The following is a 26,090-nucleotide window of genomic DNA, read 5'->3' as shown; positions in this document are numbered from 1 at the left end:
GGCCCATGTCGAGCTAGGAGAACGGGCACAAGGCTGAGGGTCACAGGAAGTGGTTTCAGAGGCTTGAGCAAGAGCCTGAAGCCAGCCGTCGCGGGAAGGACCGCTGTTTAGACTTTGTACCTTTGCGCATGTGCTCGGCTGCCCTAACAGTGGGCCACCAACTGGGGCCCCTAAACAGCAGGCATTTACTTCTCACAGTCCTGGAGGCCTGAAGTCCAAGGTCAAAGCGTCAGCGGCTTTGGTTTCTCCCGAGGCCCCTCTGCTTGGCTTGCAGGTGGCGGCCTTCCCGCTGGGTCTTCACGTGGTCGCCCCTCTGTGTGTGCACCCCGCTGTCTCTCTTTGTGTGTCCAAATCTCCTCTTCTTATAAGGACACCAGCCAGATTGGATTAGGGCCCCCTCTAAACACCTCATTTTAGTGGAATCACCTCTTTATTATCTCCAAAGGCAACCACATTCTGAGGTCCTAAGGGTTAGGACTCCCGCAGCGGAATCTGGGCGGACACGGTGCGGCCCGTAACAGTGCCCACGTGGAGAGCCTTCTTCTGTGTGTGAGTTGAAGCAGCCTAGCGCTGTCAGGGACTGACATGTTCAGATTTTTTTAACTCCACGGTATATTTGTTATTCTTTAGGAATACCTACGTGACTCTCCCCCCACGGGTGCAAGGAGAACATATAGTATTGCCTCCAGCGTGTGTGCCTGCCCGTCCCACTCCCCCAGGGCTCCCACCTGAGCCAGACTGGCCTGCGCATGCCTGGAAGTAACCCGCATGCTTCCATCCTGGGGGCTTTTCACTTGCCGCTCCTTTTGCTGGAACATTCTACCCCAAATGTCCGTACAGCTCACTGCCTCATTCCTGCAGGTGTCTGCGCCCCTTTTCTGAGAGGTCCTCCCTGGCCGGTCATGTAGGGCAGTGTCCTTCCCCATCCTCCCCCTGCAGACTGTCCAGACCTGTCCCCACCAGAAGGTGCATTCTGGGACAGCGGGGACTTTATGTGTGTCCTCTGCTGTTTTCGTCCACCTCGGATACAGTCGAGCAGTGTGTGCTCGACGGCGCGTGAATGATTCCTGGCCTGCTCACCTCTGGCTCCTGAGACATGTTCTTGTTTAGAGATCTTCATTTTCTTGGGAGTTCCCTGGTGGTCTAGTGCCTTTCACTGCAGGGGTCTGGGTTTAATCCCTGCTCGGGAAACTGAGATCCTGCAAGCTGCTCGGCCAAAATAAAAAAGAGTAATAAAGATTTCCATTTTCTTAATGAGCTCGTCAAGAGTCAAGCAGAGGTAAGGTGGCCAACCATGTTACTGTTTAGATTGTGAGTTCAGGAGTGTCTCTGCTGATAAATGATGTTTTTGTTCAAGGAAAACCAGTGTTCTGCTATGTCCACTTCACCCATGACTTCTCTCTCCTCCCAGGAACGTGGAGCCCGGCAGTGGGACCAGCTCCATCCATTCGAGATGGTGGACACAGAGAGCCCGATTGGTCCCCTCTCCCCCCTCGAGGCTGATGATCTGGAAAGCCCACTCTCTGAAGAATTCCTACAAGAAATGGGAACCATTCAAGATATTTCTCAGTCCATTGGTGAGGACAGTTCTGGAAGCTTTAGTTTTACAGAATACCAGTATTTAGGAAGTGGTCCAGGATCAGATGGCTCCGTTATTACAGGTAAGTGTGCTACTTCCTAGAAAGCTTTATCTGGAAACGTTTTTTTCCACAGAGAAAGCTGTTCTCTTTACCTGGAGAAGACACATCTCTCCGCGTTAAAATCTTTAGGTGCGTAAAAGCACGACACGCAGTGCCACTGGGCCTTGAAACTTTCCAGGCGTGTCTCGCATATCATAGTATGCCTTCTTTTTTTGTTTTTTTTTGGATAAACTTTTTATTGAAGTATAATATACACATAAGAGTGCACACACCATAAATGTGTAGCTCATTTGATTTTTCACATGAAAATATAATATAAAAAAAAAAGTAATCTCTTGCATGTAACTTACCTGAGCAGCCTGTGTGTAATTTTTCACTGTGATGAACAGCTCTGTGACACACCTCCCTGTGGGCAAATCTTTGAATGCATCCTGGGTGACTGATTTTTTTTTAATTTTTTGTCCCTGTTGGTTATTTATGTTAAATACGTTTACCTGGCGGGGAGGAATAGTTAGGGAGTTTGGGATTGCCATGTACACACTGCTATATTTAAAATAAATAACCGGCTTCCCTGGTGGCGCAGTGGTTGGGAGTCGGCCTGCCGATGCAGGGGATATGGGTTCGTGCCCCGGTCCGGGAAGATCCCACATGCCACGGAGCGGCTGGGCCCGTGAGCCATGGCCACTGAGCCTGCGCGTCCGGAGCCTGTGCTCCGCAACGGGAGAGGCCACAACAGTGAGAGGCCCGCGTACTACAAAAAAATAAAAAAATAATAAAATAAAATAAATAACCAACAAGTATGCCTTCTTTTTAAAAGCTGTATGTAAATCACATAATGCTTGAAATTCAGCAGTCAGCTGCATTTTTTAAATGCTGTGAGTTTATATTTCTTTAAAGCAGAGACTCCTACTGTAATAAAAATCACTCTCTTTTATCTGGAAATGTATACGAACCCTCTGTCTACTCCCTTGTAAGCTTTTATATACAGAATGGATGCACAGCAAGGTCCTCCTGTATAGCACAGAGAACTATATTCAATATCCTATGATAAGCCATAATGGAAAAGAATATTTAAAAAAGGAATGTATGTGTATGTCTAACTGAATCACTTTGCTGTACAGCAGAAACTAACACAACATCGTAAATCAACTCTACTTCAATTAAAAAAATAGTAAAACCGAAAAAATAAATTTCAAGATGGTGACACAGTAGGAAAAAAAACTACATGAGGCATCAGCCAGTGCGGATACAAAGAAATAAAACACGGGGTCTGCTCAGGCCACCTTGCTGTGAAGGAGGAAATCAATGCACCGTTCATCTTTCTGGGCAACGTTTAAGCCACCCCGGTATAATGTGGTGTAAATTGTACCTTGATTTAAAGGAAGCCCTGTCTGGGGTGGACTTGACTCCACCGTACTTCTTGGCAGAAGTGGGTTTTGGATCAGACAAACTAGACTTTATTTTTAAATTTTTAAAAAATTTATTTTTATTTATTTATTTTTGGCTGTGTTGGGTCTTCGTGGCTGTGTGCCGGCTTTCTCCAGTTGCGGCGAGCGGGGGCTACTCTTCCTGGCGGTGCGCGGGCTTCTCATTGCGGTGGCTTCTCTTGTTGCGGAGCATGGGCTCTAGGTGCACGGGCTTCAGTAGCTGTGGCGCGCGGCCTCAGTAGTTGTGGCCCGCGGGCTCTAGAGCGCAGGCTTACTAGTTGTGGTGCACGGGCTTAGTTGCTCTGCAGCATGTGGGATCTTCCCGGACCAGGGCTCAAACCCGTGTCCCCTGCAATGGCAGGCAGACTCCCAACCACTGTGCCACCAGAGAAACCCCAAAATAGACTTTAAAATAAAGACTTTTACAGGAGACAAGGAACGATGCTACATAATGATCAAGGGAACAATCCAAGAAGAAGATATAACAATTATAAATATATATGCACCCAGTGTAGGAGCACCTCAATATATGAAGTAAATGCGAACAGCCATAAAAGGGGAAATCGACAGTAACACAGTAATAGTGGGGGACTTTAACACCCCACTTACACCAATGGACAGACCTTCCAGACAGAAAATTAATAAGGAAACACAGGCCTTAAAAGAAGTGGGTCTTGGCTGGGACTGGAGGAGTTGGGTTTGGACTGGCCAGGAGGTGTGTGTGTGTGGTTTTGAGCTCCGAGCTCGGACTGGGCAGGCTCTCTTGGGGAATCGAGAAGGTCCTCCCTGCAGCGTCGATATAAGGTCTCTGTGTTCTTCCCCCTCCGTGGGCCCTCTTGTGTCACGACCTCGGTCTGGAGCATGTTTCCCCGACCATCTGTTCACGTCTTCCCACTCCAGGAAGATGATTTTCACGACTGTGCACTGACCTTGGTGACGGTGGGAAAGGGAGCATTTGTACTCCGCTGGCAGCCAAGTTCAGTGATAAACCCGTGTGCGTGGAGAGAGTGGCTGAAAGTGCACGAGCTCTAAATCCAGCAAGCCCACTGGGGACGGGCGCTGTTTAAAAGGGGACATGTACGTGGGTCTGCACTGTGCCGTTGTTTGTGATGGGGTCTGCACTAGGACAAAAAGAAAAAAAAAAGGGAACTTACAAAAAGTGACTGCACTGCAGTGTACTAGACACACATCCTTGACCTTTGGCCCCTGGCCGTTAAGGGGGTGGGTGTGTGATCGTCCATTTTTATTTCGCTTCGGTTCTCCTTACTGTGTTCGTTAATCCTTTTGGCCGTTTGGAATCATCTCAGAATTCTCAAAATCTTGCTTTGTCTCCTTTCCAGGCTTTTCATTGTTATTGTTTCCAATTGATTTGAGAGATAAAACAATTGCTTATTTGTAAACTAGATTTTTCATCTTTGTATGTAATGGCCCCCTTGGGTGATATTTTTAAGTTATGTAAATTGCAAATATGGGAGGACCGTCTATAAAACGCATTCAGTTTAAACTTGACTCCTTGGGAGACCAGATGGGTGAGGCTGCTTACTCAGCCCATCTATCTTTCTCACCCCACCCCCCAATTTCTCTTAGCAGCTTTGCTGACATAAAAAAACTTCACATATTTAAAGTGTGCAATTGGATGTACACACACACACGCACGCACACGCACAGACTTGTGAAACCAACAGCACAAATTCCAGAGCCCTCACCCCAAAGTTTACGTGTGCCCTTTTGTAATCCCTCTTCCCCACCCTCATGCCTCTCTCCCTCCCCAGGTACCACTGCTCTGCTGCTTTCTATCATCCATCCGTTTGTATTTCCTAGAATTGTATATAAATGGAATCATATAGTATGTACTCTTTTTAGTCTGACTCCTTTCACTTAGCAAAATTATTTTGAGATTCATCTGTGTTGGTAGCATCTACTGACAGTTCATTTTCTAAAATCCACTGTATGGATTTGCCACAGGTTATCCACGCTATTGACGAGCATCCGATTGTTTCCGGGTCTGGCTGTTACAGATAAAGCTGCCGGGAAAGCTCGTGTACACACCTCTGTGTAAACAGTGCTTTCACTTCTCGCGGGTAGACAGGAGTGGAACGGGTCATGCTTTTCTGCCTCGTCGCATGTTTTACAGTTTGTTATCAGATACCATCCATTGTGAACTTTGTTGATGATGGAGAATTTTGTATTTACACAAATATTCTTGAGTTTTATTCTGAAATGCAGTTAAGTTACGTGGAAAATGTTGAGCCTTTCAGGTCCTGTGGTTAAGCTTTGTTAGACGGAACCAGAGCAGTGTTGATTCTAGAAGTAATTTTGCCCCAATTCAGAGGCAAAACCCTTTTGAGTATTTTAGCCAGTGCCCCAAGGATTCTGAGATCTTTCCGCCGTGAGTGGTGGTCACGGGACTGCCTCTTAGCCCTCAGTACACTGTTCCCTCTAAGCATTTCAGGTTGCTATTGGAATATCTTTTTTTTTTTTTTCTTTTTGGTCGCACCAAGCGGCGTGTGGGATCTTAGTTCCCCGACCAGGGATTGAACCCGTGCCCTCGGCGGTGAAAGTGCGGAGTCCTAACTGCTGGACCGCAGGGGAATCCCCTGGAGTATCTTTTCTTTTAGGCTCTCTCAGCTGATAGAGCAGAGACATACATGTGTACATACTAACGCATGTATGTACACGTCTGTATATAGCTGTCTCTCTCAAGGTCAGGGTAAACGTGAGTTCAAACAGACGTCTGCACCTCTAATCCACCACCACATGGACCACTTTAGCCTCCTCCTGTCGCTTTATCAATGAGCTCACACTCCAGCAGTGAGAGACCTGGCCCAGCCATCCATTCAGTCACCATCATTAAATGAACAATTAGTTGTTCATTTCCAGTGCGGTGGCATCAGAACTGCTCACCCAAAGCCCTGTGGAAAACAACTTTATCGGCTGGGGACAGTGTCCAGGGGCAGTTCTTTTGCCTTTGGTCTCACAGACTCCATTCGTTTCCGAGGTCACTTACACGAATATCTTCAGCGAGGTTTCCTACAAATGTTTCTTACATTTGTGATATAGATCGTTTCATCACATTCTGTGTGCCATCCTGGAATCTCTGGACCTCCTCAGTTTTTTTTTTTTTTGTTCATTTGCACACGTTTAAATTCACTCTGTACTGTAAACTTCTGTGGATTTTGACAAGTGCATTGTGTCCTGTATTCACCATGACATTTTCATGTGAATAGTTTCACCACGTCCAAAAAGCCACTGGGCTTCACCTACTCAACCCTGCCTCCCCCACCCCTACTCCAGCCGATGATTTTTTTTTTTTTTTAACCACTGCTCTATTTCTGCCTTTCCACAAATGTCGGATATTAAGACTCATACAGGTTGTAGCCTTTGGGGATTGGCCTCACCTGTTGAAGCATCTTGGTTGCTTCTGATTTTTGGCAATTAAGAATAATGCTGCTGGGGAATTCCCCCAGCGGTCCAGTGGTTAGGACTCTGTGCTTTCACTGCCGAGAACCTGGGTTCAATCCCTGGTCGGGGAACTAAGATCTCACAGGCCACATGCCACAGCCAAAAAAAAGAATAAAGCTGCTAAAGCACTATTTACAATAGCTAAGACATGGAACCAACCTAAATTTCCATTGACGAGGAATGGATAAAGAAGACATGGTATATATATATATAATGGAATATTACTCAGTCATTAAAAAGAATGAAATAATGCCATTTGCAGCAACATAGATGGACCTAGAGATTATCACACTAAGTGATGTAAGTCAGAGAAAGACAAGTATCATATGATACCACTTATATGTAGAATCTAAAATACGACACAGGGCTTCCCTGGTGGCACAGTGGTTGAGAGTCCGCCTGCCGACACAGGGGACACAGGTTCGTGCCCCGGTCCGGGAAGATCCCACATGCCATGGAGCGGCTGGGCCCGTGAGCCATGGCCGCTGAGCCTGCGCGTCCGGAGCCTGTGCTCCGCAACGGGAGAGGCCACAACGGTGAGAGGCCCGCGTACTGCAAAAAAAAAAGAAAGTCCAGCTTCTTTTTTTTTCTTTCATGGATTGTACTTTTGTGTTGCCCACATGGATTTTTATTCTATATTCTGATGCCATTTACTGAGTTAACAATTACAAAAGGGCTGGAAGCGAGGACGCAAAGAAAGCAATGAGTTCTGTGTAGGACATGTCGATTTTTGGCAACTAAGAATAATAAAGCTCCTGCAAGGAACGCTGCTCAGTCCTGAATGGCGGGTTTTTCCTCCAGTTCCAGGGCTTGTCACTATACTTGTAGTGTATAGTTATACCACCCCCTACATTGTCTAACTGTTGACTATATTGTGTAATGTTAAGTACACTGCACCCTTAAAGCTGTCTGTCCATTTTATCTTTGTGTCAAAAATCTGAGCATGTCGCAGGAGCGACTAAGACCGTGTGCCACAACTACTGAGCCCGCGTGCTGCAACTACCAAAGCCCATGGGCCTAGAGCCCGTGCTCCCCAACAAGAGAAGCCACCGCAATGAGAAGCCCGTGCACCGCAACGAAGAGCAGCCCCCGCTCGCCGCAACTAGAGAAAGCCTGCACGCAGCAACAAGACCCAACGCGGCCAAAAATAAATAAATAAATTTATTAAAAAAAAAAAAATCTGAGCATGTGGCTGGCATATACTTGAGCTCATTGTTGGTGACATTTAAATGTTAATAAAATAGCCGCCCCCGCCCCCCCCCAAAAAAAAGGAATAAAGCTGCTGTAAACATTTGTGTGAATAAGGCGACTTGCAAAGTGGCCTTTTCTGCAGGGCCACGGTTTAGTCCATTTTGTTTTGTTTTTTATGGATTAAAAAGTAAAGTTGTTTCTCAGTTGGGGAGCCCCTTGGGTGGGAGCTGCGGGGATGCTGGCGACGTGGTCACTGTGGGAGCACAGAGGGTGTGCAAGGGCCAGGCCAGGGTGGATGCAGCATGGGAGCCCTGCCCACCAGCTGATGCCTCCCCACTAAATGCCTCACCCGTGAACTCAGGTCCTCAGAAAGCTGGTTTCGACATCGGATGGCGAGGCCGTGAATATTCGTAAATCTTCCCCTTGTGTTCCTAGACACCCTCTCACCAGCCTCGAGTCCCTCGTCCATCTCTTACCCTGTGGTTCCTGGCAGCGCCGAGGAATCGTCCAGTGTAGCACTGAACATCGAGTGTAGGATCTGTGGGGACAAAGCCTCGGGCTACCATTACGGAGTTCACGCATGTGAAGGCTGCAAGGTATGGTGGACCCTGGATGGGGAGAAAGGTGGCCTTTCGGGGACTACGTGTGGTTCCTTTTATTTTATACACAAATGTTTGTCACTACTAAGAAGGGTCTGCTCAAGTTGTAGATCAGAAACTGACCCACGTAACACATTCCTTTCTCTCTTTGGAAAGTCTATGGCATATTGCTGGGCTGTTCTTTGTAAGTGACGTAGAGAGTGTGTTCTTTAACAGAAAATAAACCACATTAAAGATGCTCCCTTCATTTGGATGCGAGGTCAGAGAGTTTTGTCCACTTTCTCTCTCCACCCTCATCAGAAGGTCACGGAGGGCGAGGGTTCTCACGACCATCCGAGATGTCAGGACCCTGCAGCACGTGCTGGGCGACGACCAGGCCCACGGCTGTGTCCTCCCAGCTGCTCAGGATCCCCCAGCAGCCCCTTCCTGCACGTCGGGGGCCTGTCCACCCGAACCACGAGCACCCTTGTGTATATCCTTATTCTTGTGCCAGCTCAGCTGGACCTCTAACCATAGGTGACCCAGGGCCCGCAGTGCAGGGGGTCAGGCCGTGTCCTCCAGCAGAACTACGGAAGGATGACCGGAAAGCAAAGAGGAAAGAGCCCAGTGTAAATATAAACCCTTCACAATTTGCCAACCACATACCTTGAAAAAAACTACTTGCAAAGTGGCCTTTTCTGCAGGGCCATGGTTAGTCACCTTTCTTTACTTTTGTTTTTTTATGAACTAAATAGTAAAGTTGGTTCTTTACTAAAGTAAAGTTTAAGATATTTTTATTGGTTTGTTTTTTGTTTTTGTTTTGTTTTGGTCGCGCCTTAGCACGCGGCACACGCGATCTTAGTTCCCCCACCAGGGATGAAACCCATGCCCCCTGCAGTGGAAGCGCTAAGTCCTAACCACTGGACCGCCAGAGAAGTCCCTAAGATGCTTTTATAAAGAGAAAATCGTTTACAACCAGCTGGCTTCCTTTTATTATATAATCTTTGTCCTCTAGAGAGTTAATATTCTCTTACAAAAATTCTTAGAACTTTTTAGTCACAAATATGGAATGTCCTCAGAAGAGAAAGTCACATTTGTATAAATCTTAGCAAGGCAGAGTCACTCTTTAGGAGACTGTGATTGTGTCTTCCCAGGCCAGGTGAGGACGTGTTGAAATTACTTTGACTTTTGCCTCATTTTATTGTTTTTCATTTTACATGTAATGAAATTTCAAATTTCTAATTTGCCCCAATTACATCAGACTTTCTAGATGAACTGTTTCTCTACATTTCGTTCATTTAAAAAAAGACAATAGGGGCTTCCCTGGTGGCGCAGTGGTTGAGAGTCTGCCTGCCGATGCAGGGGACGCGGGTTCGTGCCCCGGTCCGGGAAGATCCCACATGCCGCGGAGCGGCTGGGCCCGTGAGCCATGGCCGCTGAGCCTGCGCGTCGTCCGGAGCCTGCGCTCCGCAACGGGAGAGGCCACAGCGGTGAGAGGCCCGCGTACCACAAAAAAAAAAAAAAAAAAAAAAGACAATAAATGAGCAACAGGAAACGTGAATAAAGGAATGACACTGATTCCTCAGTGGCCCGTATTCTTTAATAAACCGTATCTCATTCCGCAGGGTTTCTTTCGGAGAACTATTCGGCTTAAGCTGGCATATGACACATGTGACCGTAGCTGCAAGATTCAGAAAAAGAACCGGAATAAGTGCCAGTATTGTCGTTTTCACAAGTGCCTTTCAGTTGGGATGTCCCATAATGGTAGGTAAGGTTGTCTATCGCATTTTCCCCACCCGTGCCTCAGTTTACCCCCCTTATCGGGTCAGAACAGACTGTATTTTGAATGAATGTGCTGCAGCATTTAATGCTCGGGTCATTTTGTAACATGAGAGCCTAAGAAAAATACGCCTCAGATGACAGAGATCCAGTAGAACCCTTGGAAATACTGTTAGAAACTTCAGATGGTACAACTTTGATAGAAGATTTTGAAACCCATTGGAAACCACGGGGATGTCTTAATGTTCATATCACATGCATGAAGCATGTGCCATTTCAAACATTTTACCATATTATGAATTTAATTATATTCAATCCTACTCTTATTATTTTTTTGTTTTGTTTTGGCCGTGCTGCTCGGCTCTCGGGATCTTAGTTCCCCGACCAGGGATTGAACCTGGGTCCCCTGCAGTGGAAGCTCAGAGTCCTAACCACTGGACCACCAGGGCAGTCCCCATACTCTTATTTTAGAATTTGCCAATTACTACAGGAAAGTGAATTTAAAATAATGTGTTCGTAAGAGTTGCATGTCTACCTTCTGGTAAAAAGAAAAGGTACTATGTTAACTCCTTCTAAGGCTCACTTTCATCTCCTTAACCAAAAGGCTCAATTATGTACCTGAAGTGACCTTAAGCCCATCCTACTGATAAAGTGAGTCATGGTGCCACCTTTAATTTCAAGCTTTTTTAAAAGTCCAGGATATATGGGGTTTGAGGTTTATTTTCATCTCTCCAAGGGAGAAAGCTGAATAGTGCTGAGAAGTGGATGGTAACTTACCCATGCATGTTTGCTCACAGTCTAACCCGTGGTGTGAACCTTTCGTCCAGCCGTTAGTCCTCGTGCCGTGTTTCGTTGTTCATTTCTCTGTGTTCTCCGTTCTTCCGTTTCTCCCCTCCGACCCCCAGCGATTCGTTTCGGACGAATGCCAAGATCGGAAAAAGCAAAATTGAAAGCAGAAATCCTTACATGTGAACATGACCTAGAAAATTCTGAAACCGCAGATCTCAAATCTCTCGCCAAGAGGATTTACGAGGCCTACTTGAAGAACTTCAACATGAACAAGGTTAAGGCCCGGGTCATCCTCGCGGGAAAGGCCAGCAACAATCCGGTAGGTGGCTCTGCTGCTCGTTATCAGAGTCTGAAGTGCTTCTTTGGCGACACGTCAGCTAGAGGCGAGGAGGAGAATTGAGGAAGTACGTCCTAAATGCTGAGAAAATCATATTTATCCCCAACGCAAACGGGAGACGATGCAATGGAAACATTTCCTTCAGAGACTATAAAACGTAGCCCAACAGCAACTCCCATCCCATTTGATCCACCTCAAAGCTCCTAGCAACCAAGTTCTTATAATGACTCTGTAATTAATGCACTCAGAAAGTCTGGTTAATAGTTTACCAGATTCTAGGGTTGCTTCTTAAGTGATTTTGTTTTAATCCCTATTTTAATGCCAGAAAATGAAACTATTCACTTCCCACTCAAAGTGTGCTCTCACATCCTTTCCCCTAAAACTACCTTCTCCTCTCCGACCTCCCCCTTCCTACCCCCTGCCCACCTTCTTTTTCTCCAATGAGAAGGAAATGACATCTCGGGGCTTAGAAAGTGTCCTTTGTTTACAGAAACTTTATTGTCTTTTTGGACGGTTCTGGACCTTCTCGGTAGCAACTAAGATTGCCCCTTGTGGACGCCTACACTTCGCCTCCCCTGCCTGATTCCACCCTGTACCCACCCCACAGTTAGCTAAGCCTTTGTCTCCATTACAGGCCCAATCTCAGAGCTACCTTCAAAGAGGGGGATGGCCCAAGGTTGGCGAATAAAGACGTTTTGCCTTTCTCCTATGAGAGTGGTGAAACAGGTTTGATTTGTACTAATGAGTAGCTTGAAGCCATCTTTATTGGGAATTACAAGCTGGAATTTTCAGTCACAGGAAAATAAAGCATCTCACAAGCTACTTACTTTCATGAACAAACCAAACCTCTTTGTTACCGAGTCTTTTCATTCTTCAGTGAATTTTCCAATTCAATAGGCTGAGGTACTTTAGGAGGGTTCAAGCAAACTCTTGTGAAATCATAAAGCCACACCCATGCTGGGCGGCCCCGGAGGCTCGAAGAAACTCCACCCTAACCCTTTCCAGATCACAAGGGTAAAAGCAAAGTAATCTTTTACCTTTGAATTTCTATCCTGGAAATGATTCGTATAGCCCCAAATTAAAGCAACCCAAATTTTTGATCTCCTGGAATCCTTTTAGATCTTGCTGAGTTCTTCTACATCTCCCTTGGGTTTTCAGAATGCAAAGCAAAGCAAACTTAAAAGTCATCTTGACTCAGAACCAAACACTCTTGTTTAATGTTAACTTGATTTCCATGGAGTATCCTTCTCACACCCCACTGAGATCCACGCACTCTAAGAAGGAACCCATCACCCGCGGCCAGAGTTGAAATCTGGACCGTTGAGGGCCATCACACAGTTACTCTGGGAGAGGAATCTGTCTTTTGGTCTTAAGGAAATAAATGGCAGACCCATAGTCCAGCACTGGGCTTCACTGGATAGGAAAAACAGAATTCGGGGTATTGCTGTCAACTGCTTGCTTCTGCCCACCTCCGAAGCAGAGCATCGCGGGTACCAGTTTGAAAGGGAGTGTCCAGGGCCAGCCACTGCCTTTGACAGCACTGTTTGCTCCAAGCTGGGTTCACTTCCCACCCCATTTCCTCTGTATGTCGAAGCATGGCCCTCCTCCTACCTCCCCGCCCAGCCCAGTGCGCCCCAGAGCTTGGAGCATCCAGCTTGGGGCCACAGTCTCTGCTCCATCTGTGCTGGGTCAGAGACAGAGCTGCCGGGAGGGGCGGCATCCTGGAATGGCAGCCCCCTCACACCACACCGTGGGGTTTGGCCTGCTGTGTTATATTGAAATATTATACCTATAACTTGTCAGTAGCTTGAAAAACATACTATTTTGTACTATATCTAGAAGTGTGTAGTAAAACCTACCCAAAAGCTTATTAGAGCACTTCATCCAAAGCAATTCTACCAATAAGTCACAATTAAATTTCTCCGAAAAGATGCTGCTGCCGAACTTTTCATAGAAAATGCTGTTTCGATGTGTTTTGGAGATGAATTCTTATAACATCATTAACGCACATAGAACAGTGTCAGGTGTGAGCGAGGGAGATATATATCAGTTAGGGGAGACTTCTGGTCCTGGCGTGGAGTGATTTTGGGGGAAAATGGGCAGCTTTCTGCCTCGTGCCGTTTAAAAGCTTTAAAGTGTGCTTCACTGATTTGAAATGACCACCCGTAACGTCAGATATATTCATAGTCAAGCTTGAGGATAAAGAAAATATTCCAAAGTTAAATATAAGCTTCTGGATTTTTAAAATAGTCTAATCAAGAATGTTTCTCAGTAAAGTCTGGCAAACTTTCAAGGGTGTCACTCTATAACATCTCTTTGGCTGTAATAAACGTGGTTTTTTAAATGTTAGCACTTGTTTTGAATTCAGATCGTTTCTAATTTTGCCTGTTCATGAGGCCTGCCTTTTAAAATCCAGGCGATAATTTTATACAAATGAAATGAAATATTTCTTACCATTGAAGTCTCCGTTTATGAGAGAATGTTCCACATAAAAATAGTCCAGGGCCAGCGTCCTGGGCGTGTGTCCAGTTTCACAACGCCCCTGCTTAGAGGGCCTTGTGCTGACGTTTAATGCTCTGTCGCTGTCTTGAAATTCGTAAGCACTTTCGAATAAGGGACCCCACACTGTCATTTTGCACTGGGCCCTGCAAATTGTGTAGCCAGTCTGTGCTAGTCCAAGAGATGTCCTACCAAATAACAACAACAGTATAATAATAATAATAAGCGTTCTGCAGTCAAACACTGGGAACCACTGTTTATGCTAATCCCATTCTTAAAGGTCCACGGTGTACACTCATGAAAGACTCTGGTAGACTCTAACTTTATTTAACTCAGTGTTTCTCAAGGGTTTTTCTGGACAACAGGATTCTTTTTTTTTTTTGTAACACCTTTATTTCTGCTGAATGTACTTTTGAAAAGCCAGTGATTTGAATAAAGTCAAGGTGGCCTTATAATATTTTCTGAAATTGAGGGAGTACTGCCACCTGTCCTTTAAAAACATTTTTCTGGTCCATCTTATAAACGTTAATACTTTAAATCCGAGCTCCAACTTCCTGTGAAGCAGAACTGCCCCCAAACTTTCTCAAAACAGTGGTAAATCTGGCCTGCTTTTAATTTATTTATTTATTTATTTATTTTTGGCTGTGTTGGGTCTTCGTTGCTGTGTGCGGGCTTTCTCTAGTTGCAGTGAGCGGGGGCTACTCTTTGTTGCGGTGCGCGGGCTTCTCATTGCGGTGGCTTCTCTTGTTGCAGAGCATGGGCTCTAGGTGCGTGGGCTTCAGTAGTTGTGGCACGTAGGCTCAGTAGTTGTGGCTTGTGGGCTCTAGAGCGCAGGCTCAGCAGTTGTGGCGCACGGGCTTAGTTGTTCTGCGGCATGTGGGATTTTCCTAGATAGACCAGGGCTTGAACCCACGTCTCCTGCATTGGCAGGTGGATTCTTAACCACTGCGCCACCGGGAAGTTCTGGCCTGTTTTTAAAGTCTTTGGAGAGAGAGAGTTTTAGTCTTCCTTCATCAAACTTGAGATTGTTAGAAATTGGGCTTTGAGTTCTGTATTCAGAATGTTTTCAGTCATTCACAGATAATTTTAAAAATATTCGCTTTCCTCAGATGTGAAATCAGATCTTTTTTTTTTCTTTGTCCAACACTATCTTGCAAATTCTAATTCTGTTTAAACATTTCGTAGGCAATGCATCACATTATCCCAACACACCCACCTCTGTGCCAGGTATACCCAGCAGCTTCCCAGAAGATGGCTTTGTGCTGTGATTCCTCCTGATGCGCTTGTGAGCCCAGAAATAGGGCACACGTCGTGCCGTGGGCACAGAGGCACTGTCAGTGACGTGTTTTGCCCACTGGCAAAGTGATTCTTAAAATCACTGGGCTTCTTATACACTCAGTGTTTATCCAGTGGGGATTGAAAAGGAATGCCTCAGCCCACTTCATTATTGGTCTGTAGAACACATTTAAGGATCAGAGAGATCCCTCAGAGCCTGCCATTTATTCTGCTCCGCACACAGAGCTGGCGTAAATTTTGACCAGCAGCGGTATCTGTGCCCCTTCTTCTAAGCCCCACCAGATACATCATCGCTTCTGAGCACGTTGGCTTCAAATAACATGGCCAACCATCTCTTCTTTCCTCTGCTAGATCTTTATAAAATGGCAGGAACGGTGGGTTTAGATGCAAATGGTAAGGCCACATTTAGGGAGCTGCCATGGGGATTTGGTATTTGTCTCAGAACATGGAGCAATGGTGGGAAGATTTCAGTCTCCTGTACCGGGAAACGAGGGTCCTTCAAGGCTTTCCGGTTTATCCCCCAAGAGCAAGGGTTTAACACTGCTTGTTTGTTTACTTCCACACAAATGCCAACTTTCTGCCTTGTATTTATTTACATGCCAAATTTATTCATTGAACAGTCAGTGTTGGATAATGATGATTATCTGCGAAGTTCATAAAATGGCAAAATTAAGAATTATTGTAATTACTGGCTATTGCAGTATTTGGGAATTTAGAGGACATTATAAAATAGTTAAAGTGCTTTGCTAATATTCTCTTTCTTGTTAGCTTTATTGCCAAAATCAGTACTTCACTTTTTCTTTTTTTGGCCATGCTACACGGCATACGGGATCTTAGTTCCCCGACCAGGGATCGAAACTGTGCCCCCTACAGTGGAAGCATGGAGTCCTAACCACTGGACCGCCAGGGAATTCCCAGAACTTCACTTTCTTAGCAATGAAATCCCACCCAGTTTTAGGCGCCGATGATTATTATCTTACTGATTTATATTGTCCTCTATTAAATGTCTCCTTGTCCCCAACTAATTTTGAGGTTAAGGATGAGGACTGTGTTTTGTACATAATTTGATTCTCGACAGGTGGCTGGAATACTGCAGCTACTCATCAGTTTCTTGATAATTAAGCAGACAGCTTGTCGCCAATCACCCGACTTATTCCGGTGTTTTTCTTTTCAGCCTTTTGTCATACACGACATGGAGACGTTATGTATGGCCGAGAAGACTCTCGTGGCCAAGTTGGTGGCCAATGGCATCCAGAACAAGGAGGCAGAGGTCCGCATCTTCCACTGCTGCCAGTGCACGTCTGTGGAGACGGTCACGGAGCTCACGGAATTCGCCAAGTCCATCCCGGGGTTCGCAAACTTGGACTTGAACGACCAAGTCACTTTGCTGAAATACGGAGTTTACGAGGCCATATTTGCAATGCTGTCTTCTGTGATGAATAAAGACGGGATGCTGGTAGCATATGGAAATGGTTTTATAACTCGTGAATTCCTAAAAAGCCTAAGAAAACCATTTTGTGATATCATGGAGCCCAAGTTCGATTTTGCAATGAAGTTTAATGCACTGGAGCTGGACGACAGTGATATTTCCCTTTTTGTGGCTGCTATAATTTGTTGTGGAGGTAAGTTATTGATTTCACCTGCTGCTGCTGTGGCAATCACAGCCTCCCACCTAGAGAATTTGGCGGTGGTAAATCCGACGTGAGTAGGGTGGAGCCAGCACTGTAGGGGAGGAGGGTGTCCGAGCCCCACATTGCCACTAACCAGAATTCAGTGAGAATGATATCAATATCATATCATACTATAGCATACGTTATTGTTTTCTGTTTCAGAGCTTTTATTTTAAAAAATTTTTATTTTATATTGGAGTATAGTTGGTTTACAACGTTGTGTTAGTTTCAGGTGTACAGCAAAGTGATTCAGTTATACATATACATAGAGCTACTCTTTTTCAGATTCTTTTCCCATTTAGGTTTTTACAGAATACTGAGTAGAGTTCCCTGTGCTATACAGCAGGTCCATGTTGATTATCTGTTTTATATATAGCAGTGTGTATATGTTAATCCCAAACTTCATGTTATTATATATAAACACATTTGTAAAGTATAAATGTTCTATCTGTAATTACATGAATATATGTTTATTTAGAATATAATGGAAGATTAGGCATCATTAATAATTATAATGTGCTTATATCTATTATAGCTAATATCTATTATATATCAGATATAATCGTAATAATATTATAACGTATGGTGTATAACATCATCATATACAGTCGGCCCTCCATATCTGTGGGTTCTGCATTTGCAGGTTCAACCGACTGCGGATTAAAAACATTTCCAGAAAATTCCAAAAACGAAACTTGAATTTACCACACACCAGCAACCGTTTACGTGGCATTTACATTGTGTTAGGTGTGTTAGGTATTACGAGTAATCTAGAGATCACTTAAAGTGTACGGGAGAATGCGCGTAGGTTATATGCCATTTTATATATGGGACTTGAGCATCCGTGGATTTTGGCATCTCGGGGGGGTCCTGCAACCAATCCCCCACAGATACCAAGGGATGACAGTGTTATAATTATGTTATTATCATATTATATCCATATTACAGACAGTATTCTATAAAGTCATACAGATGTTAGTAGGGTTGCTGTCTCTATTGGTATATTTATGCTATTTCATAATGAAAACTATCTGTAGCTCACAGTCAGTGACTGCAAAGTGTGCTTTGCCAAAGGAAATGGATCCCAGTGAAGGAGAATCTAGGCCTCTGTACGGGGCAGCTGGCCCTGCGGTCCCCAGGTTTTTGGCTCGGTGTCACGTTCCTTTAAATAGCCCTGTCCCGGGTCTAAGAAGGTCAACCCTCTACTGTAAACTCGGCTGACCCTACCCAGCCTTAGGGGAGACTGAAGGGGCCACCGCCTCCTCAAGCTGCCTGAAGCTGTGCTGTCCGCCACGAGTCCCTCACTCGCGGAACTGAGGCTGTGGCCACAGTCGCCCGGACTCTGGACGTCGAGCTGAGGGAGGGTGGCCCAGCTCCACGAGGTCCGTCCTTCTGACCGTCCAGCTGGGCACAGGTGGAGGAAGTCCTGTGCTCTGGCAAAAAGCACAGAATGTGATCTACCACCGTCCTTTGCACGCTCAAGATGTCGTGTTGTGGGGAGAGCAATGCATAGCTATTTATAAGTAGTATGACAGTTTTATAAAAGAAATTTTAATCATAGATCAGGAAAATGTCTGGTGAGGTATACATGAAATCTGTATGATGGGGTTAAAATTATGAGGGGGGGTTCACTTACTATTTTTTTTAAAATCTCTCTCTTTAAAAACTTAGTAATTATTTTATAACCAAAGAAAAGAAAAAGAAAAATCCACATGATGAGCAACACTTTTGAAAATCCTAGTAATGCATATGGGACTCTAGAGAGAGCCCTGCCTATTGAATATGGAGGGTGGGGCCTGATTTTCTGGAACAAGGGCAGGATGCATGGATCTGAGCTGTCCCGGGAAGTCTGGTGTCTGTGTCTGAGGCACCCCGGGAGGACACCTGGTGTCCACATCGCCCTTCCCGCACCAAGCCTCAGACCTCCCCTCTCTGGGTTACCTCAGCATCCTCCCGTATCCATCCTCCGATTCATTCCTGACTCCACCTTCTTTTCAGCTGACTTCCATTGGAAGGTACCTGTAACGGTGCTTTATACCACAAAACCGAAGTCAAACATAATCACACTCCTTAAATATTGTTGAAACCGAGCACCTAAGAAGACACAGGAAGAAAAATTTCATTTTCCATATTATGCAAAAGCAGTTTGTGTGTTATAGTTACTCCTCTACATACAGGTTTTCCCCTGACAGGTGGTAATCAGATAAATCCTAAATGAAGCGGCCACCCCGTAAGGCCGCTAGTCATTTTAAGGTCGTAGAAATATTTAGGAATGAGTATTTGTCCTGTCTGCCCCTATCAGGCCCAGCGACTTGGGAAAAGTCTAGTTCCATCTTCTAGGTAAGTTGACAGCATCCTAAAGGCAGCTGAGCTTTTGGTGAAAAGAAAAGGCCATGTCCAATCAGAATGTTTGGTTTCTCGGGAATTCCCTGGCAGTCTAGTGATAGGACTCTGCACTTCCACTGCAGGGGACGTTGGTTTGATCCCTGGTCGGGGAACCAAGATCCCGCATGCTGAGTGGCGTCGCCAACAAAAGAAAAAATAAAAGGGCTTCCCTGCTGGCGCAGTGGTTGAGAGTCCGCCTGCCGATGCAGGGGACGCGGGTTCGTGCCCCGGTCCGGGAGGATCCCACATGCCGCGGAGCGGCTGGGCCCGTGAGCCATGGCCGCTGAGCCTGCGCGTGCGGAGCCTGTGCTCCGCAACGGGAGAGGCCACGGCAGTGAGAGGCCCGCGTACCGCAAAAAAAAAAAAAAAGGTTTCTCAAACTGAAAAACAGTCATTAGGTATTAGCATGCTGGTAATCGCAAACATCTCTGCTTTCTTTTGAGGATAGATCGGCCTGGCCTTCTAAATGTGGGACACATTGAAAAAATGCAGGAGGGTATCGTGCACGTGCTCAAACTTCACTTACAGAGCAACCATCCCGACGACGTCTTTCTCTTCCCAAAACTCCTGCAAAAGATGGCAGATCTGCGGCAGCTGGTCACGGAGCATGCGCAGCTGGTGCAGGTGATCAAGAAGACAGAGTCCGACGCCGCCCTGCACCCGCTGCTGCAGGAAATTTACAGGGATATGTACTGATTTCTTGGAAATGCACACAAAAAAAGAAACTTTTCAAGCGTTTTTAAAGGCGACAGCACTACAAGTGAGAGATGGGAGCAACGCAACTTTGCACAAATGTCACCATTTGAACCTGGGACAAAGGAAAGTATAAGCTCTAGGTAACCGGAATCCTGTTCCATGTTTCTTTCTTTTTTTAAACCACTGCTTCAAGAAATGCTGGTGATAAACAGCTATTAGTCAGGACTTGGAAACTTACGCAGAATGGTGTTCAGTGGTCTGATTTAACGCACCCGATGTGAATCAATGCAGATTTCTTTGTCACCTTAGGAATTTACTGGTGAATTAACCTCAAAATACGTGGTCTGTCTTCCCTTTTCACCACGTTTTGACTGTTGTGCTCCTTTATAATTTTGAAAACTAATCAGCACTTTTTAATTTTTATAATCCTGTAAACCTAGATGTCTCCAAAGGTTAGGTATTTTAAAAGTTTCCTGAATTTGAAGAAAGACAACATGCCGGTTTTGAATCGTAGGATTTAGAATGTCAAAGAATGATTCGATAAGCTATCAAAACGCAGCAATTGTTTTGTTTCGGTTCGCTGTTTTCACGGTGTAACTAATATGTGGAAAAGCCCGTTCCCAGGTTTGTGTAGAAGATCCCGGAAAGCCACGTCTCACGGGCCCGCTGGACTCGATCCTCCACCTGCTTCAAGCTAGTGTCCGTGGTCAGCAGGAACAAGACAAGACTCTGAAGCATGTCAGCTTCCCATTCCTCTCACCTCCATTTCCTATCAAATCTGAACCAACTGACTCAGGCTGTTTGGGGGCCATGGTCACGTCTCCAGGGGCAAAGTGACAAGTTATTTGTAAATCTTGCGCTGGGCCCCCTCTGTCAAGGCAGCTCCTTGGTCTTTTTCTGTGTTGCTTTTTTAAACATGCGGCTTAATGTTTATAACTCTTGCTGGTGGTAGCTGCTCCCTGGAGTGGAGAAGACGAGGCACAGGTGACTTTACCATGTGGCCTGGGGGCAGGGGTCTCATCTGGAGAATGGACGGGCCAGGCCGGGGCGGGGGGCGGGTGTGGGGTGGATGTGAAACGGTGGTTTTACTCATCTCAGGAAGCACAACAGGGTGGTGGTTTTTACAAAGATTTTGAGAGTTTTTCCCTTTTCCAGCTACATATGTAAGGTCGTTTTGCCATTATTTGCAATAACTGTTTCAGCCTTAAAGATCAACTTTTCAACCTTGGTCCAGTTAGGAAGGCGGTGTGGATTATGGTTTTCGTCTAGAGCACAGGGACCTGGAAATCCTCTTTTTCTGTCCACCATGGTAGATTAATGGTCCCATCAGAGAACTTGCAGCAGTGCCTCCCCCGAGCCAGACTGGGCTGATCCTGCCAGTTCAGCCCCCCGGATGCCTCTTGGGCGACAGCATTTACGACCTGGTTGTACCCTGGGTGCCCCTCCCCCTCTATCTTTAGGAAATTTGGTTCTATAAGGTCATTATTATTTGCCGTTAAAGAATGGCTAGAATTGAATTTGATAAAGTTCCCAAGATCAGCGTTATTGTAAATAAAACTGTGAGACTTCAACTAGAGAAAAGCAAAACTTACAATTAGGACATCCTTTTACACATTACACGTTTAGTGGTGTGTTTTATCTTTATTTTCTTTAAAGATCCAATCAGAGGATCTGCTGGAAGCAAATCAAAGCATTTCCACTTCAGAATGACACCAATCAGGGGTTGCCCTAAGTCAGAAAGGAGTTAAGCTCTGAGTCACAGGGTGCATCCGTGTCCCCATTCTTTCCTAAAATGCGAACTCCCTGGGCTGATGAGCCTGGAGGCCTGTGGCTTGTCCAAGGTCTCGGGGCAGGATCCCGGTGCCAGGTGTATGTGGCCTCTTGCTCTGGTGTCTTGGGACAGATCTATTCAAAGGGACACAGCGTCGGAAAGTGAGCCTTGAGACTCAGGCTTTTGGCAGGGTTGTCTGTTCTGTTTAGCTTCTCATACAGCCTGTCTGAAAGAGCTCCTAGCTCACGCGTGCCACGGGAACAAGCTGACGGCGGGCCCAGGTTCTGCATCAGCGGCGTTAGTGAGCGTCTGGTCCTCTTGGGGCCCAGCTAGACCACCAGCAATGCCCCTGGCGAAGCCACAGAGGACCTCAGCTTGAAAGCCACTTGACATTGTTCACTTGTTAATAGGAAGAAATTCATTTGAAATAACAGAGTCACTAATTGCTACTCAGAGTATTTGTGGTCACCTAATCAAAGATTTCTCCAAGCACTGATAATCAAATATAGACGAATTATTCACCAGTTCAATATATGGTCGTTTTTCGAATAGTAGCTATTTAAAGAGCACACTCTGGCTTGCTAGGTTTCAGTAGACGCCAGCATGAGGTCCAGTGGAAGCAGGTTCCGGAAGCTTCAGACCACAAGCGTGGAGCTGGCAGCCCGGGATGCTGGATGCGGGACCTGGCAGGACCCCCTTTCACCACCTTGACCCACTCTTCAAGCCACTGTTTAAACCTGGTTCTTCCTTTCCTCGACTTGTCATCACAGAAAGTGCCAGACTCCTCAGAGACCACAGATTACCAGGCAGCCTTTGTCTGGGAAGGGGGGACCATGGGGCTCCTCCAGGACACCCTGCTGCCATCCTGCCAACGCGCCTCCTCTCTGCCTCCTGGGCATTTCCAGTTGGGGGTCCCACGCCCCGCCTTCTGCCCCTGCCACCCTGTGAGAAGCCTGAGGGCTGCGCATGCGGGACGCCACCGCCCTGACGTCCAGCATTGTCAGAAACAGGGCGCCCCAGCCGTCAGAGAAGCATTTTGACTACTGCCAGAGCACCAGAGCCCTTCCCGCTGCCCGCCCGGCCTCCGGTTTCCCTGTGACCTTTCTACAGCTCTCCACTGAGAGGCGTTTCAAGCATCTTCCCAAAGAGGATATATGCACAGGGGTAAACAGTGAATGTGAATTGAGGGGAAAGAATTTCAGGATTCCAGAATGTCCGTGAGAGCTGTCCCTGTTAAAGGGAGTCCTGCCTTCTACTTCAAGAGCACAGAACGCACCTTTCCGCGGTACCGATGCGTTCCTACACTGGGCCACACGAAACTCTAAGGAAAGACGATCTTGAGGACAGTGAACGTTCCAGCAAAGGGCAGCAGCCTAAGATCTGAGCAGAAGCTCAAGGCCCACGTAAGATCCTTTGATATATGGTGATAAGTACTATTAATTGAGCTACTACTGTTTTCCCAAACCTACAGCATGACAGCTACCTCAATAGAGCCATCAAAAGATACTGTTAAAATTAAGGTCCACGTAACACTGGGCCTTTTGGTGCAGCTCTAGTCAGACCATCTACTGTTAGGGCTCAGAGGCTGGATGCTCACCTTTGCTGTGTGCACACTGAGAAATGGAAGGTTTTGTGGAGTTTTAAAGGAATTTTAGTGTTTAAAGGGAGCCTTGGGAATTCCCTGGTGGTCCACTGGTTAGGACTCCACCCTTTCACTGCCGAGGGCCCGGGTGACCTGCTCACCCAGGGCCGCCTCCTCTTGAGCGACGCCTGCTGGCCATGCGTGAGCCTGTTCATGGGGGAAATCCTGGCAGATGAGGGTGGAGAGATGCCTCCGTGCAAGCCTTGGTCACACGGTGGCTTCACGAGGCCTCGCCACGCCCCAGCCCCACCTGTGCCCCTCTGTGCCTGACTCCTTTTCAAGTCACTGTGACACTGGGCACGTTTGACACCTGGTGGCCAGAGGCACGATGGAGGGTTTTTGGTTTTTTGTTTTTGTCTTGACCCAGTGACCACACCTGTCTCTGGAATGTCTTAAAAAGTCCTGTTTAAATATAAGTCCATTGTTTCAACCAGGGAGTCCGGCGCTCCCAGCTAAGACCAACTTGATCACGGGCATGGCCTTTTATGGGGGCTTCCAGGGACCGGCGGAAAACCAGCCACCTTCAAGTGCCTCTTCCACCCGTGTGGCCTTTCAAAGCGCAGATCCCACGAGGAAGACTGTGCCAGGTGCTCACGGCTCCCCACCTGCACTGTCGATGCAAGTTCCTGCTGTCGCCTCCAATCCTCAGCCCCGTCTTCAAGTGGAAAACACCAGCTTGGACGAAGGGCCGCCTGGCGGTGCAGGCTTAGCCCCAGGGGTGGCCTGCTTCCCACACTTCCCGCGCCTGCATTTAAGACGGGCAAGGTTGCGGCAAGGCGCTCCCTGTGGGTTAGCCCGGTGCCTGGCTGCACGTGTTCCTGGAGGGGTCACTTGTTCTTAGGTTCACAACAGTGGTGTTGACTCAGGAGATGCGAGGAAATTGTACTGTCCATAGAAGTTGCAAACTAAGACCGATGCCACCAGCGGGGGGGCTCAGCGATTATTAAAAAGTGTCCAGGGAGGATTTTCGCCACACTCACTGTTCCCACAGTGTTTGTGGTGCGGGCGCTGGACGGTTCCAGAGACAGACTGTCTGTATTTATTCTTCTCGTCTTGTAAGCGGCCCAGCTTCTCTTAAGTGTTGCTCCAAGCTGATTTACCGGGCTCCCCAGGGATTATGGATTCTTACCAACCAAGTCTTTGCATGGAGCTGTCAGCTAAGGGGACTCTTGCCTTCCTGACAGCAGTGACTTCCAGGCGGCACAGCAGGAAGGCTCCGCAGACAGCTCGGCCGGGAGGAGCGAACGAAGGGCCGAAGGGCCATGACAGTGACTGCTGACAGCGTCCCCACCCCCGCTAACTGGGCGCTTTCCTCCTTCTCAGTGCAAGGACTTTTCCGGTGGCGTGTTCTCCTCTAGGGACCTTCTGCCCAGAAAGATCTAAGGTTAGGCTCCAAAGGTTGAGGTCTAAAAGTTTTTGCTGAGATTTGTATCTATTTTTAGGTGCCATTTTAATACCATTCAGGAAAATGGTCGTGGACCCTCAGCCCGTGAAACACACGGGAGTGAGAGCAAAGGACTCAGAACACAGGAGGCCCGTCCTACTTCTGTGGAAACTACGGGACAAACTGAAATGTGATAGCGGAAGTTCTGCAAGGAAAAGAATAAGACAACGCGTCTCCACACTTTCACTTAAAGAATTATGTAACGCTTTGCACGATGCTGTGTTTGTGGAACGCGGCAGGTCCTTAAACTTATCTCAGCAGGGTGGGCTGCTGCGGGTATGGCTGCTTGTTAGGGCAGAGAGCGAGAAGCGCCGCCCAGGGCTCATTTCCAGACGCCCTTTCCCGGCTCGAGGCACCCGGACTCCTCAGATCTAGAGGGGGGCTCTCGACAGACCATCTGCTTCTCAGAATTTCAGTCTGAGATAAGAGAAGTGTAACCGTTTACTTCCACCCCCCTGAGAAAGGGGAGCCATGCACCGTGGTCCAGGGGGAACACATGCAGTCACATCCTTCTGGAATCCTTTGCCACACAGAAGACCACACTGCATCCACGTCAACGTCACCTCTTGACTACAGCAACTGGTAAACATCAAGGACCTCAGGCCCCGCGGCTGTTAAATGCATTACATGAAAAAAATCGAAGAAATAGCAATTTTTTACATCACAAATAGCAAATTAAGACCTGGGTCAGGTATTTTTCATTTAAAATGTGTTTGCTAGTTTGGGTGGGATGTGAAAAGCTTCCATGGTTTTCCCCGCTGAAGGTAATACACCAGCCTCCTCCTCTCTTGCCCTTCTCCCCCCGCTGTCACCCTCAGCATCTAAAATTCATTAAGTGATGAATGCCAGCCGGAGCGCAGACAAGCTCCCCAGGTGAGCCCTGGCTCCCCCGACAAGGGGTGGGGGCCGCTGAGTCTCCAGGCCCTGAACACAAGTGAGTGGCTCATCTTTTCAAGGTCAAATCATTCACTCTGGGCAAATGTCTTCTCTTTTTAAAGGCACAGGCGGTCTGGTCCTTTTTTCAGGCCTAAAAAAAAAAATGTACCTCACACGAGATGGATACCACTCAGTGCAGTTTTCGGTAAAATTACAGTATTCGGGTTCGAGTATCACTATTTTTTTCTACACTGTATGGTAAAAAAAGAACTATGTTAATAGCTCTATCTTAAATACTGTGATTTGAGGGTTTTTTAAAAAAATCCTAATGTAAATATTTTACTCACAATCATGCATCTAAGAGCAAACATTGGGATTCTTCTGCAATCAGTGTTAACTGACGTCTACTCTCACTAGCCTGGCTCTCGGACTTGTTGGAAACACACAGGAAGCTGAAATACCACAACTGAAATACAATCGCACGCACGCACACACACACATCGGAGCTCTCCTTCTCTCCTGAGCCATGTGGAATTCATTTCCCTGTAAACCTGTCCCCTTCCTCACGCTTCACGTGCAGGAAGCACGAATGAGTCTGTTCTATCATT

At 46.6% G+C, this 26,090-nt stretch overlaps 1 protein-coding gene across 3 annotated transcripts; it reads left to right on the top strand.

The window, feature by feature from the left end:
• Positions 1-1,430: 1,430 nt before the first annotated feature.
• PPARA (peroxisome proliferator activated receptor alpha) lies at positions 1,431-19,826 on the top strand. 3 transcript variants are annotated; one of them, XM_065887319.1, is made up of 6 exons: positions 1,431-1,661; positions 8,156-8,316; positions 9,924-10,062; positions 10,983-11,185; positions 16,173-16,620; positions 19,502-19,826. In XM_065887319.1, the coding sequence occupies exons 1-6, from the start codon at positions 1,454-1,456 to the stop codon at positions 19,747-19,749; spliced, it is 1,407 nt and encodes a 468-aa protein (XP_065743391.1). In that variant the 5' UTR covers positions 1,431-1,453; the 3' UTR covers positions 19,750-19,826. The 3 variants fall into 3 exon arrangements, with proteins under 3 accessions (XP_065743391.1, XP_065743392.1, XP_065743393.1); XM_065887320.1 differs by having other exon boundaries at positions 1,454-1,661; positions 10,983-11,170; positions 19,502-19,749; XM_065887321.1 differs by lacking the exons at positions 10,983-11,185; positions 16,173-16,620 and having other exon boundaries at positions 1,454-1,661; positions 19,502-19,749.
• The last annotated feature ends 6,264 nt before the right edge of the window (positions 19,827-26,090 follow it).

This window comes from Phocoena phocoena, chromosome 11 (assembly GCF_963924675.1).
Source record: "Phocoena phocoena chromosome 11, mPhoPho1.1, whole genome shotgun sequence".
NCBI lineage: Eukaryota > Metazoa > Chordata > Mammalia > Artiodactyla > Phocoenidae > Phocoena > Phocoena phocoena.
This window is presented reverse-complemented; position numbering and strand designations above follow the sequence as displayed.